Genomic DNA, 13,999 nt, shown 5'->3' with positions numbered 1-13,999 from the left:
GGGGTATCCCCTCTCTTCTGGGGTTAGTACAGGGCAGTAAGTGGAGGAGCATCATGATTGGGGTATCGCCTGTATTCTGGGGTCAGGGCAGTGGGTGGAGGCGATCACGGTTAGGGATATCCCCTCTCTTCTGGGGTTAGTACAGGGCAGTAAGTGGAGGAGCATCATGATTGGGGTATCGCCTGTATTCTGGGGTCAGGGCAGTGGGTGGAGGGGATCATGGTTAGGGATATCCCCTCTCTTCTGGGTTTAGTACAGGACAGTAAGTGGAGGAGCATCATGATTGGGGTATCGCCTGTATTCTGGGGTCAGGGCAGTGGGTGGAGGGGATCATGGTTAGGGATATCCCCTCTCTTCTGGGTTTAGTACAGGGCAGTAAGTGGAGGAGCATCATGATTGGGGTATCGCCTGTATTCTGGGGTCAGGGCAGTGGGTGGAGGGAGATCATGGTTAGGGATATCCCCTCTCTTCTGGGTTTAGTACAGGGCAGTAAGTGGAGGAGCATCATGATTGGGGTATCGCCTGTACTCTGGGGTCAGGGCAGTGGGTGGAGGGGATCACGGTTAGGGGTATCCCCTCTCTTCTGGGTTTAGTACAGGGCAGTAAGTGGAGGAGCATCATGATTGGGGTATCGCCTGTACTCTGGGGTCAGGGCAGTGGGTGGAGGAGATCATGGTTAGGGATATCCCCTGTCTTCTGGGTTTAGTACAGGGCAGTAAGTGGAGGAGCATCATGATTGGGGTATCGCCTGTATTCTGGGGTCAGGGCAGTGGGTGGAGGGGATCATGGTTAGGGATATCCCCTCTCTTCTGGGTTTAGTACAGGGCAGTAAGTGGAGGAGCATCATGATTGGGGTATCGCCTGTATTCTGGGGTCAGGGCAGTAGGTGGAGGAGATCATGGTTAGGGATATCCCCTCTCTTCTGGGGTTAGTACAGGGCAGTAAGTGGAGGAGCATCATGATTGGGGTATTGCCTGTACTCTGGGGTCAGGGCAGTGGGTGGAGGGGATCATGGTTAGGGGTATCCCCTCTCCTCTGGGGTTAGTACAGGGCAGTAAGTGGAGGAGCATCATGATTGGGGTATCGCCTGTATTCTGGGGTCAGGGCAGTAGGTGGAGGGGATCATGGTTAGGGATATCCCCTCTCTTCTGGGGTTAGTACAGGGCAGTAAGTGGAGGAGCATCATGATTGGGGTATCGCCTGTACTCTGGGGTCAGGGCAGTGGGTGGAGGGGATCATGGTTAGGAATATCCCCTCTCTTCTGGGGTTAGTACAGGGCAGTAAGTGGAGGAGCATCATGATTGGGGTATCGCCTGTATTCTGGGGTCAGGGCAGTAGGTGGAGGGGATCATGGTTAGGGATATCCCCTCTCTTCTCTGGGGTCAATACAGGGCAGTAAGTGGAGGAGCATCATGATTGGGGTATCGCCTGTACTCTGGGGTCAGGGCAGTAGGTGGAGGGGATCATGGTTAGGGGTATCCCCTCTCTTCTGGGTTTAGTACAGGGCAGTAAGTGGAGGAGCATCATGATTGGGGTATCGCCTGTATTCTGGGGTCAGGGCAGTGGGTGGAGGGGATCATGGTTAGGGATATCCCCTCTCTTCTGGGGTTAGTACAGGGCAGTAAGTGGAGGAGCATCATGATTGGGGTATCGCCTGTATTCTGGGGTCAGGGCAGTAGGTGGAGGGGATCATGGTTAGGGATATCCCCTCTCTTCTGGGTTTAGTACAGGGCAGTAAGTGGAGGAGCATCATGATTGGGGTATCGCCTGTATTCTGGGGTCAGGGCAGTGGGTGGAGGGAGATCACGGTTAGGGATATCCCCTCTCTTCTGGGTTTAGTACAGGACAGTAAGTGGAGGAGCATCATGATTGGGGTATCGCCTGTATTCTGGGGTCAGGGCAGTGGGTGGAGGGAGATCATGGTTAGGGATATCCCCTCTCTTCTGGGGTTAGTACAGGGCAGTAAGTGGAGGAGCATCATGATTGGGGTATCGCCTGTATTCTGGGGTCAGGGCAGTGGGTGGAGGGGATCATGGTTAGGGGTATCCCCTCTCTTCTGGGGTTAGTACAGGGCAGTAAGTGGAGGAGCATCATGATTGGGGTATCGCCTGTATTCTGGGGTCAGGGCAGTGGGTGGAGGGAGATCATGGTTAGGGATATCCCCTCTCTTCTGGGTTTAGTACAGGGCAGTAAGTGGAGGAGCATCATGATTGGGGTATCGCCTGTATTCTGGGGTCAGGGCAGTAGGTGGAGGAGATCATGGTTAGGGGTATCACCTCTCTTCTGGGGTTAGTACAGGGCAGTAAGTGGAGGAGCATCATGATTGGGGTATCGCCTGTATTCTGGGGTCAGGGCAGTGGGTGGAGGGAGATCACGGTTAGGGATATCCCCTCTCTTCTGGGTTTAGTACAGGGCAGTAAGTGGAGGAGCATCATGATTGGGGTATCGCCTGTACTCTGGGGTCAGGGCAGTGGGTGGAGGGGATCATGGTTAGGGATATCCCCTCTCTTCTGGGTTTAGTACAGGGTAGTAAGTGGAGGAGCATCATGATTGGGCTATCGCCTGTATTCTGGGGTCAGGGCAGTGGGTGGAGGGGATCATGGTTAGGGATATCCCCTCTCTCCTGGGTTTAGTACAGGGCAGTAAGTGGAGGAGCATCATGATTGGGGTATCGCCTGTATTCTGGGGTCAGGGCAGTGGGTGGAGGGGATCATGGTTAGGGATATCCCCTCTCTTCTGGGTTTAGTACAGGGCAGTAAGTGGAGGAGCATCATGATTGGGGTATCGCCTGTACTCTGGGGTCAGGGCAGTGGGTGGAGGCGATCATGGTTAGGGGTATCCCCTCTCTTCTGGGGTTAGTACAGGGTAGTAAGTGGAGGAGCATCATGATTGGGGTATCGCCTGTATTCTGGGGTCAGGGCAGTGGGTGGAGGGGATCATGGTTAGGGATATCCCCTCTCTTCTGGGGTTAGTACAGGGCAGTAAGTGGAGGAGCATCATGATTGGGGTATCGCCTGTATTCTGGGGTCAGGGCACTGGGTGGAGGGGATCATGGTTAGGGATATCCCCTCTCTTCTGGGGTTAGTACAGGGCAGTAAGTGGAGGAGCATCATGATTGGGGTATCGCCTGTATTCTGGGGTCAGGGCAGTGGGTGGAGGGGATCATGGTTAGGGATATCCCCTCTCTTCTGGGGTTAGTACAGGGCAGTAAGTGGAGGAGCATCATGATTGGGGTATCGCCTGTATTCTGGGGTCAGGGCAGTGGGTGGAGGCGATCACGGTTAGGGATATCCCCTCTCTTCTGGGGTTAGTACAGGGCAGTAAGTGGAGGAGCATCATGATTGGGGTATCGCCTGTACTCTGGGGTCAGGGCAGTGGGTGGAGGGGATCATGGTTAGGGGTATCCCCTCTATTCTGGGGTTAGTACAGGGCAGTAAGTGGAGGAGCATCATGATTGGGGTATCGCCTGTATTCTGGGGTCAGGGCAGTGGGTGGAGGAGATCATGGTTAGGGATATCCCCTCTCTTCTGGGGTTAGTACAGGGCAGTAAGTGGAGGAGCATCATGATTGGGGTATCGCCTGTACTCTGGGGTCAGGGCAGTAGGTGGAGGCGATCACGGTTAGGGGTATCCCCTCTCTTCTGGGGTTAGTACAGGGCAGTAAGTGGAGGAGCATCATGATTGGGGTATCGCCTGTACTCTGGGGTCAGGGCAGTAGGTGGAGGGGATCATGGTTAGGGGTATCCCCTCTCTTCTGGGGTTAGTACAGGGCAGTAAGTGGAGGAGCATCATGATTGGGGTATCGCCTGTATTCTGGGGTCAGGGCAGTGGGTGGAGGAGATCATGGTTAGGGATATCCCCTCTCTTCTGGGGTTAGTACAGGGCAGTAGGTGGAGGGAGATCATGGTTAGGGGTATCGCCTGTATTCTGGGGTCAGGGCAGTGGGTGGAGGGGATCATGGTTAGGGATATCCCCTCTCTTCTGGGTTTAGTACAGGGCAGTAAGTGGAGGAGCATCATGATTGGGGTATCGCCTGTATTCTGGGGTCAGGGCAGTGGGTGGAGGGGATCACGGTTAGGGGTATCCCCTCTCTTCTGGGGTTAGTATAGGGCAGTAAGTGGAGGAGCATCATGATTGGGGTATCGCCTGTATTCTGGGGTCAGGGCAGTGGGTGGAGGAGATCATGGTTAGGGATATCCCCTCTCTTCTGGGTTTAGTACAGGGCAGTAAGTGGAGGAGCATCATGATTGGGGTATCGCCTGTACTCTGGGGTCAGGGCAGTGGGTGGAGGGGATCATGGTTAGGGATATCCCCTCTCTTCTGGGGTTAGTACAGGGCAGTAAGTGGAGGAGCATCATGATTGGGGTATCGCCTGTACTCTGGGGTCAGGGCAGTGGGTGGAGGGGATCATGGTTAGGGGTATCCCCTCTCTTCTGGGTTTAGTACAGGGCAGTAAGTGGAGGAGCATCATGATTGGGGTATCGCCTGTATTCTGGGGTCAGGGCAGTGGGTGGAGGAGATCACGGTTAGGGGTATCCCCTCTCTTCTGGGGTTAGTACAGGGCAGTAAGTGGAGGACCATCATGATTGGGGTATCGCCTGTACTCTGGGGTCAGGGCAGTAGGTGGAGGGAGATCATGGTTAGGGGTATCCCCTCTCTTCTGGGTTTAGTACAGGGCAGTAAGTGGAGGAGCACAATGATTGGGGTATCGCCTGTATTCTGGGGTCAGGGCAGTGGGTGGAGGGGATCATGGTTAGGGGTATCCCCTCTATTCTGGGGTTAGTACAGGGCAGTAAGTGGAGGAGCATCATGATTGGGGTATCGCCTGTATTCTGGGGTCAGGGCAGTGGGTGGAGGGGATCATGGTTAGGGATATCCCCTCTATTCTGGGGTTAGTACAGGGCAGTAAGTGGAGGAGCATCATGATTGGGGTATCGCCTGTACTCTGGGGTCAGGGCAGTGGGTGGAGGGAGATCATGGTTAGGGATATCCCCTCTCTTCTGGGTTTAGTACAGGGCAGTAAGTGGAGGAGCATCATGATTGGGGTATCGCCTGTACTCTGGGGTCAGGGCAGTGGGTGGAGGGGATCATGGTTAGGGATATCCCCTCTCTTCTGGGTTTAGTACAGGGCAGTAAGTGGAGGAGCATCATGATTGGGGTATCGCCTGTATTCTGGGGTCAGGGCAGTGGGTGGAGGCGATCATGGTTAGGGATATCCCCTCTCTTCTGGGTTTAGTACAGGGCAGTAAGTGGAGGAGCATCATGATTGGGGTATCGCCTGTACTCTGGGGTCAGGGCAGTAGGTGGAGGCGATCATGGTTAGGGGTATCCCCTCTCTTCTGGGTTTAGTACAGGGCAGTAAGTGGAGGAGCACAATGATTGGGGTATCGCCTGTATTCTGGGGTCAGGGCAGTGGGTGGAGGGGATCATGGTTAGGGGTATCCCCTCTATTCTGGGGTTAGTACAGGGCAGTAAGTGGAGGAGCATCATGATTGGGGTATCGCCTGTATTCTGGGGTCAGGGCAGTGGGTGGAGGCGATCATGGTTAGGGGTATCCCCTCTATTCTGGGGTTAGTACAGGGCAGTAAGTGGAGGAGCATCATGATTGGGGTATCGCCTGTACTCTGGGGTCAGGGCAGTGGGTGGAGGGGATCATGGTTAGGGATATCCCCTCTCTTCTGGGGTTAGTACAGGGTAGTAAGTGGAGGAGCATCATGATTGGGGTATCGCCTGTACTCTGGGGTCAGGGCAGTAGGTGGAGGGAGATCATGGTTAGGGATATCCCCTCTCTTCTGGGTTTAGTACAGGGCAGTAAGTGGAGGAGCATCATGATTGGGGTATCGCCTGTATTCTGGGGTCAGGGCAGTGGGTGGAGGGGATCATGGTTAGGGGTATCCCCTCTATTCTGGGGTTAGTACAGGGCAGTAAGTGGAGGAGCATCATGATTGGGGTATCGCCTGTACTCTGGGGTCAGGGCAGTGGGTGGAGGGGATCATGGTTAGGGATATCCCCTCTCTTCTGGGGTTAGTACAGGACAGTAAGTGGAGGAGCATTATGATTGGGGTATCGCCTGTACTCTGGGGTCAGGGCAGTGGGTGGAGGAGATCATGGTTAGGGATATCCCCTCTCTTCTGGGGTTAGTACAGGGCAGTAAGTGGAGGAGCATCATGATTGGGGTATCGCCTGTACTCTGGGGTCAGGGCAGTGGGTGGAGGGGATCATGGTTAGGGATATCCCCTCTCTTCTGGGGTTAGTACAGGACAGTAAGTGGAGGAGCATCATGATTGGGGTATCGCCTGTATTCTGGGGTCAGGGCAGTGGGTGGAGGGGATCATGGTTAGGGGTATCCCCTCTCTTCTGGGGTTAGTACAGGGCAGTAAGTGGAGGAGCATCATGATTGGGGTATCGCCTGTACTCTGGGGTCAGGGCAGTGGGTGGAGGGGATCATGGTTAGGGATATCCCCTCTCTTCTGGGTTTAGTACAGGGCAGTAAGTGGAGGAGCATCATGATTGGGCTATCGCCTGTACTCTGGGGTCAGGGCAGTAGGTGGAGGCAATCACGGTTAGGGATATCCCCTCTTCTCTGGTGTCAGTAGAGGGAGTCATATGGATAGGGATTGTAATTTGGGGTATCACTTCTTCTATGGTCGGTACAGGTTGGTATCCGGAGGGGGGGGTCATGGTTGGGGTATCGCCTCTACTCTGGGGTCAGTGCTGGGTGGTAGCTGGAGGGAGATCACGTTTGGAGGTATCACCTCTACTCTGTTGACATCGTAGACAATGATTTTCCTGTTCCAGCCGACAGTCAGGTATTTCTGGTCATTCAGAGGGAACACACCGGTGACCTCGGTCTCCTCCACCGGCTGCAGTCTGTGCAGGTTGTCTCCATTCTGGATGTTACAGATCTAGAACAATTTTCCATAATATTTGACACTATCAGTGAGATTGGCCTTCAGGAAGGTGGAGCGAGAGTGTAGTCCTGGCCGTCTGAGGATGGAGTGAGGGTGTAGTCCTGACCGTCTGGAAGTTTGAGCGGGGGTGTAGTCCTGGGCGCCTGGAGGATGAAGCGAGGGAGTAGTCCTGGGCATTTGGAGGGTAGTGCAAGGGAGTAGTCCTGGGCGTCTGGAGAGTGGAGCAAGGGTGTAGTCCTGGCCGTCTGGAGGATTGAGCGGGGGTGTAGTCCTGGCCGTCTGAGGATGGAGTGAGGGTGTAGTCCTGGCCGTCTGGAGGTTTGAGCAGGGGTGTACTCCTGGCCGTCTGGAGGTTTGAGCAGGGGTGTAGTCCTGGCCGTCTGGAGGTTGGAGCGAGGGAGTAGTCCTGGGCATCTGGAGGGTGAAGGTCCTGGGCGTCTGGAGGGTGGAGGTCTGGGCCAGTCTGGAGGGTGGAGCGCTGGACCAGTCTGGAGGGTGGAGCGCTAGACCAGTCTGTAGGATGGAGTGCCGTCCAGTCTGTAGGGTAGAGTGCCGTCCAGTCTGTAGGGTGGAGCGATGGGCTAGTCTGTAGGATGGAGCGTTAGGCCAGTCTGGAGGGTGGAGCGCTGGGCCAGTCTGGAGGGTGGAGCGCTGGGCCAGTCTGGAGGGTGGAGCGCCCGGCCAGTCTGGAGGGTGGAGCGCCCGGCCAGTCTGGAGAGTGGAGCGCCAGGCCAGTCTGGAGGGTGGAGCGCCATGCCAGTCTGGAGGGTGGAGCGCCCGGCCAGTCTGGAGGGTGGAGGTCTGGGCCAGTCTGGAGGGTGGAGCACTGGACCAGTCTGGAGGGTGGAGCGCCAGGACAGTCTGGAGGGTGGAGCGCCAGGACAGTCTGGAGGGTGGAGCACCAGGACAGTCTGGAGGGTGGAGCGCTGGGCCAGTCTGGAGGGTGGAGCGCTGGGCCAGTCTGGAGGGTGGAGCGCTGGGCCAGTCTGGAGGGTGGAGCACGAGGACAGTCTGGAGGGTGGAGCGCTGAGCCAGTCTGGAGGGTGGAGCGCCAGGACAGTCTGGAGGGTGGAGCGCCAGGACAGTCTTGAGGGTGGAGCGTCGGGCCAGTCTGGAGGGTGGAGCGTCGGGCCAGTCTGGAGGGTGGAGCGTCGGGCCAGTCTGGAGGGTGGAGCGTCGGGCCAGTCTGGAGGGTGGAGCACCAGGCCAGTCTGGAGGGTGGAGCTCCAGGTCAGTCTGGAGGGTGGAGCGCCAGGACAGTCTGGAGGGTGGAGCGCCAGGACAGTCTGGAGGGTGGAGTCCTGGCTTTCCAAAGGGTGGAGTCCTGGCTTTCTGGAGGGTGGAGTGCCGGGCTGGCTCGTACCTTGATGGCTCCGTTCCTGGCCCCGGTCACTAGCTTCCTCCGGGAGGTGTCCAGGGTCACACATGTGATTTCCTCCTCTCCGTGGACATTTCGGAGCAGCAGAGATTTATTACCGGTTTCCACATCCCACACTGTGACCGAGGAATCCACGCTGGCCGTCACCACCTGCCATTAATGGAAACAGTCAGTGCCTGCCCATATACTGCCCGTCATTAATGGAAACAGTCAGTGTGACGCCCTGGACTATTCAGGTGGTCACAGGGTACTGCACAATCTGCCCTTCCTGTGCAGGGCTCAGCCCCCCATGGTTCTGGGTCTCCATCCTGCGGTGCTGCCTCCACCAGCATTCACAAATCCTAGATACACCTCGCACCACACCTGTTAGGCACACCAGTGGGCTGCTTAAGCAGGAATAGGGCCGCCCACCTAGGGGTCAGGCAGGGAGGTGTCAGGTCAGTCAGTTGAGTGGTAGCACTCGAGCTGTGAGGAGCTCTGAGGAAGCTGGGAGTTGGAGCTCCCAGGGGAGAAGCAGACTAGGTCACAGGCGGTGGTCTGGACCTAGAGGAGTCAGACCCCCGGTTGCAGGGGATTGAGGCTAGGTGCCTGAGACCTGTCTTGGAGGACAGTCAGCAGCCTGGGCCTAATCACCGGTCCGGGACCAAAGGCACGTCAGAGTACACGGACCCTAGGTCGGGGAGAGGCTTCAGGCGACCCAGCAATTAACCTGCGGAGGGCAGTGCCTTTATGGACTGTTCCCACCAAGCTCAGAGATCGGGGGCACTAGCACAACGAGGGGGATAGGGCTTGCCAACCAAAGCAGCCCACTGAAATCCCAAGCGTGAGTCCTTGAGAGCAGGCTCCTCGACTTAGCCACAGTGGGGAGCAGGGCCCGGAAAGCTCCAAGCTAACGGGCCACAAAGGACACTCTAAATTTGTGCCAGGAGGCGGCCACGGACCACCAGGTAAAAGCTGCAGGGGACGGGACCCGGACGAGCTCCCCCAAGATGGCAGCGGCACCCAGAGACTTGGTTTACCCTGTTGTCAGCGTCTGCTTCATTGCTGAGTGAGTACCCGACTGACCCCTGCACTGCGTTCCCGTATCACCATCCAGAGGCCCGGAGCCTACCCTACCCGTGGAGGGCAACGGCATGTAGCCTACCCACTCCATCACCCCGGGTACTCCCAACGGCAGCGGCGGTACTCCCAATTACCGTACACCACGGGTGGCGTCACGAACTATACCAAACCCCCTGTAAATACCCCCCCCTTTTTCCATTTGAGTGTGGCCCCTAGCCCCCAGGTCCAGAGACCCTCGAGCCACAAGTAATCACCACCTCCGGATCCAAGCGTTTAGATCCGCTGCAGGAGCGGCACATCAGCGCCGGCCTGCCCATATACTGCCCATCATTAATGGTAACAGTCAGGGCCGGCCTGCCCATATACTGCCCGTCATTAATGGAAACAGTCAGCGGCTGCCCATATACTGCCCGTCATTAATGGAAACAGTCAGCGGCTGCCCATATACTGCCCATCATTAATGGAAACAGTCAGGGCCGGCCTGCCCATATACTGCCCGTCATTAATGGAAACAGTCAGCGGCTGCCCATATACTGCCCGTCATTAATGGAAACAGTCAGGGCCGGCCTGCCCATATACTGCCCGTCATTAATGGAAACAGTCAGCGGCTGCCCATATACTGCCCGTCATTAATGGTAACAGTCAGGGCCGGCCTGCCCATATACTGCCCGTCATTAATGGAAACAGTCAGCGGCTGCCCATATACTGCCCGTCATTAATGGAAACAGTCAGCACCTGCCCATATACTGCCCATCATTAATGGAAACAGTCAGCACCTGCCCATATACTGCCCATCATTAATGGAAACAGTCAGCGGCTGCCCATATACTGCCCGTCATTAATGGAAACAGTCAGCGGCTGCCCATATACTGCCCGTCATTAATGGAAACAGTCAGCGGCTGCCCATATACTGCCCATCATTAATGGAAACAGTCAGCACCTGCCCATATACTGCCCATCATTAATGGTAACAGTCAGGGCCGGCCTGCCCATATACTGCCCGTCATTAATGGAAACAGTCAGCGGCTGCCCATATACTGCCCGTCATTAATGGAAACAGTCAGCACCTGCCCATATACTGCCTGTCATTAATGGAAACAGTCAGCACCTGCCCATATACTGCCCATCATTAATGGAAACAGTCAGCACCTGCCCATATACTGCCCATCATTAATGGAAACAGCCAGCACCTGCCCATATACTGCCCGTCATTAATGGAAACAGTCAGCGCCTGCCCATATACTGCCCGTCATTAATGGAAACAGTCAGCGGCTGCCCATATACTGCCCGTCATTAATGGAAACAGTCAGCGCCTGCCCATATACTGCCCATCATTAATGGAAACAGTCAGCACCTGCCCATATACTGCCCGTCATTAATGGAAACAGCCAGCACCTGCCCATATACTGCCCATCATTAATGGAAACAGTCAGCGCCTGCCCATATACTGCCCGTCATTAATGGAAACAGTCAGCGGCTGCCCATATACTGCCCGTCATTAATGGAAACAGTCAGCGCCTGCCCATATACTGCCCATCATTAATGGAAACAGTCAGCACCTGCCCATATACTGCCCGTCATTAATGGAAACAGCCAGCACCTGCCCATATACTGCCCATCATTAATGGAAACAGTCAGGGCCGGCCTGCCCATATACTGCCCGTCATTAATGGAAACAGTCAGCGGCTGCCCATATACTGCCCGTCATTAATGGAAACAGCCAGCGGCTGCCCATATACTGCTTGTCATTAATGGAAACAGTCAGCACCTGCCCATATACTGCCCGTCATTAATGGAAACAGTCAGCGCCTGCCCATATACTGCCCGTCATTAATGGAAACAGTCAGCGCCTGCCCATATACTGCCCGTCATTAATGGAAACAGTCAGCACCTGCCCATATACTGCCCATCATTAATGGAAACAGCCAGCACCTGCCCATATACTGCCCGTCATTAATGGAAACAGTCAGCGCCTGCCCATATACTGCCCGTCATTAATGGAAACAGTCAGCGGCTGCCCATATACTGCCCGTCATTAATGGAAACAGTCAGCGCCTGCCCATATACTGCCCGTCATTAATGGAAACAGTCAGCGCCTGCCCATATACTGCTCGTCATTAATGGAAACAGTCAGCACCTGCCCATATACTGCCCGTCATTAATGGAAACAGTCAGCGCCTGCCCATATACTGCCCGTCATTAATGGAAACAGTCAGCACCTGCCCATATACTGCCTGTCATTAATGGAAACAGTCAGCACCTGCCCATATACTGCCCATCATTAATGGAAACAGTCAGCACCTGCCCATATACTGCCCGTCATTAATGGAAACAGCCAGCACCTGCCCATATACTGCCCATCATTAATGGAAACAGTCAGGGCCGGCCTGCCCATATACTGCCCGTCATTAATGGAAACAGTCAGCGGCTGCCCATATACTGCCCGTCATTAATGGAAACAGCCAGCGGCTGCCCATATACTGCTTGTCATTAATGGAAACAGTCAGCACCTGCCCATATACTGCCCGTCATTAATGGAAACAGTCAGCGCCTGCCCATATACTGCCCGTCATTAATGGAAACAGTCAGCGCCTGCCCATATACTGCCCGTCATTAATGGAAACAGTCAGCACCTGCCCATATACTGCCCATCATTAATGGAAACAGCCAGCACCTGCCCATATATTGCCCATCATTAATGGAAACAGTCAGCACCTGCCCATATACTGCCCGTCATTAATGGAAACAGTCAGCGCCTGCCCATATACTGCCCGTCATTAATGGAAACAGTCAGCGGCTGCCCATATACTGCCCGTCATTAATGGAAACAGTCAGCGCCTGCCCATATACTGCCCGTCATTAATGGAAACAGTCAGCGCCTGCCCATATACTGCTCGTCATTAATGGAAACAGTCAGCACCTGCCCATATACTGCCCGTCATTAATGGAAACAGTCAGCGCCTGCCCATATACTGCCCGTCATTAATGGAAACAGTCAGCACCTGCCCATATACTGCCCATCATTAATGGAAACAGTCAGCGGCTGCCCATATACTGCCCATCATTAATGGAAACAGTCAGCGCCTGCCCATATACTGCCCATCATTAATGGTAACAGTCAGGGCCGGCCTGCCCATATACTGCCCGTCATTAATGGAAACAGTCAGCGGCTGCCCATATACTGCCCGTCATTAATGGAAACAGTCAGCGGCTGCCCATATACTGCCCATCATTAATGGAAACAGTCAGGGCCGGCCTGCCCATATACTGCCCGTCATTAATGGAAACAGTCAGCGGCTGCCCATATACTGCCCGTCATTAATGGAAACAGTCAGCGGCTGCCCATATACTGCCCATCATTAATGGAAACAGTCAGCACCTGCCCATATACTGCCCATCATTAATGGAAACAGTCAGCACCGGCCTGCCCATATACTGCCCGTCATTAATGGAAACAGCCAGCGGCTGCCCATATACTGCCCGTCATTAATGGAAACAGTCAGCGCCTGCCCATATACTGCCCATCATTAATGGAAACAGTCAGCGCCGGCCCATATACTGCCCATCATTAATGGAAACAGTCAGCACCGGCCTGCCCATATACTGCCCGTCATTAATGGAAACAGCCAGCGGCTGCCCATATACTGCTCGTCATTAATGGAAACAGTCAGCACCTGCCCATATACTGCCCATCATTAATGGAAACAGTCAGCGCCGGCCCATATACTGCCCATCATTAATGGAAACAGTCAGCGCCTGCCCATATACTGCCCGTCATTAATGGAAACAGTCAGCGGCTGCCCATATACTGCCCGTCATTAATGGAAACAGTCAGCACCTGCCCATATACTGCCCATCATTAATGGAAACAGTCAGCGGCTGCCCATATACTGCCCATAATTAATGGAAACAGTCAGCACCTGCCCATATACTGCTCGTCATTAATGGAAACAGTCAGCGGCTGCCTATATACTGCCCATCATTAATGGAAACAGTCAGCGGCTGCCCATATATTGCCCATCATTAATGGAAACAGTCAGCGGCTGCCCATATACTGCCCATCATTAATGGAAACAGTCAGCACCTGCCCATATACTGCTCGTCATTAATGGAAACAGTCAGCGGCCGCCTATATACTGCCCATCATTAATGGAAACAGTCAGCGGCTGCCCATATATTGCCCATCATTAATGGAAACAGTCAGCGGCTGCCCATATACTGCCCATCATTAATGGAAACAGTCAGGGCCGGCCCATATACTGCTCGTCATTAATGGAAACAGTCAGGGGCTACCCATATACTGCCCATCATTAATGGAAACAGTCAGGGCCGGCCCATATACTGCCCGTCATTAATGGAAACAGTCAGCGCCTGCCCATATACTGCCCATCATTAATGGAAACAGTCAGCGTCTGCCCATATACTGCCCGTCATTAATGGAAACAGTCAGCGTCTGCCCATATACTGCCCATCATTAATGGAAACAGTCAGTGCCTGCCCATATACTGCCCGTCATTAATGGAAACAGCACCTGCCCATATACTGCCCGTCATTAATGGAAACAGTCAGCACCGGCCTGCCCATATACTGCCCATCATTAATGGAAACAGTCAGCGTCTGCCCATATACTGCCCATCATTAATGGAAAC

At 54.6% G+C, this 13,999-nt stretch overlaps 1 protein-coding gene across 1 annotated transcript in view; it reads right to left on the bottom strand.

Annotated features, from left to right (window-relative positions):
• LOC142313185 (cilia- and flagella-associated protein 337-like) overlaps positions 1 to 13,999 on the bottom strand; it is a 246,589-nt gene that overhangs the window by 207,980 nt on the left and 24,610 nt on the right. Inside the window, exons 10-11 of the mRNA XM_075352170.1 lie at positions 8,274 to 8,438; positions 6,755 to 6,904 (exon numbers count right to left, since the gene is read on the bottom strand). Of these exons, the coding sequence (XP_075208285.1) occupies positions 6,755 to 6,904; positions 8,274 to 8,438 (315 nt within the window). The remainder of the gene's footprint in view (positions 1 to 6,754; positions 6,905 to 8,273; positions 8,439 to 13,999) is intronic.

Source organism: Anomaloglossus baeobatrachus, chromosome 5 (genome assembly GCF_048569485.1).
Source record: "Anomaloglossus baeobatrachus isolate aAnoBae1 chromosome 5, aAnoBae1.hap1, whole genome shotgun sequence".
Classification (NCBI taxonomy): domain Eukaryota; kingdom Metazoa; phylum Chordata; class Amphibia; order Anura; family Aromobatidae; genus Anomaloglossus; species Anomaloglossus baeobatrachus.
Note: the sequence above shows the minus strand (reverse complement) of the source record. Positions and strands in the feature narration are given on the sequence as shown.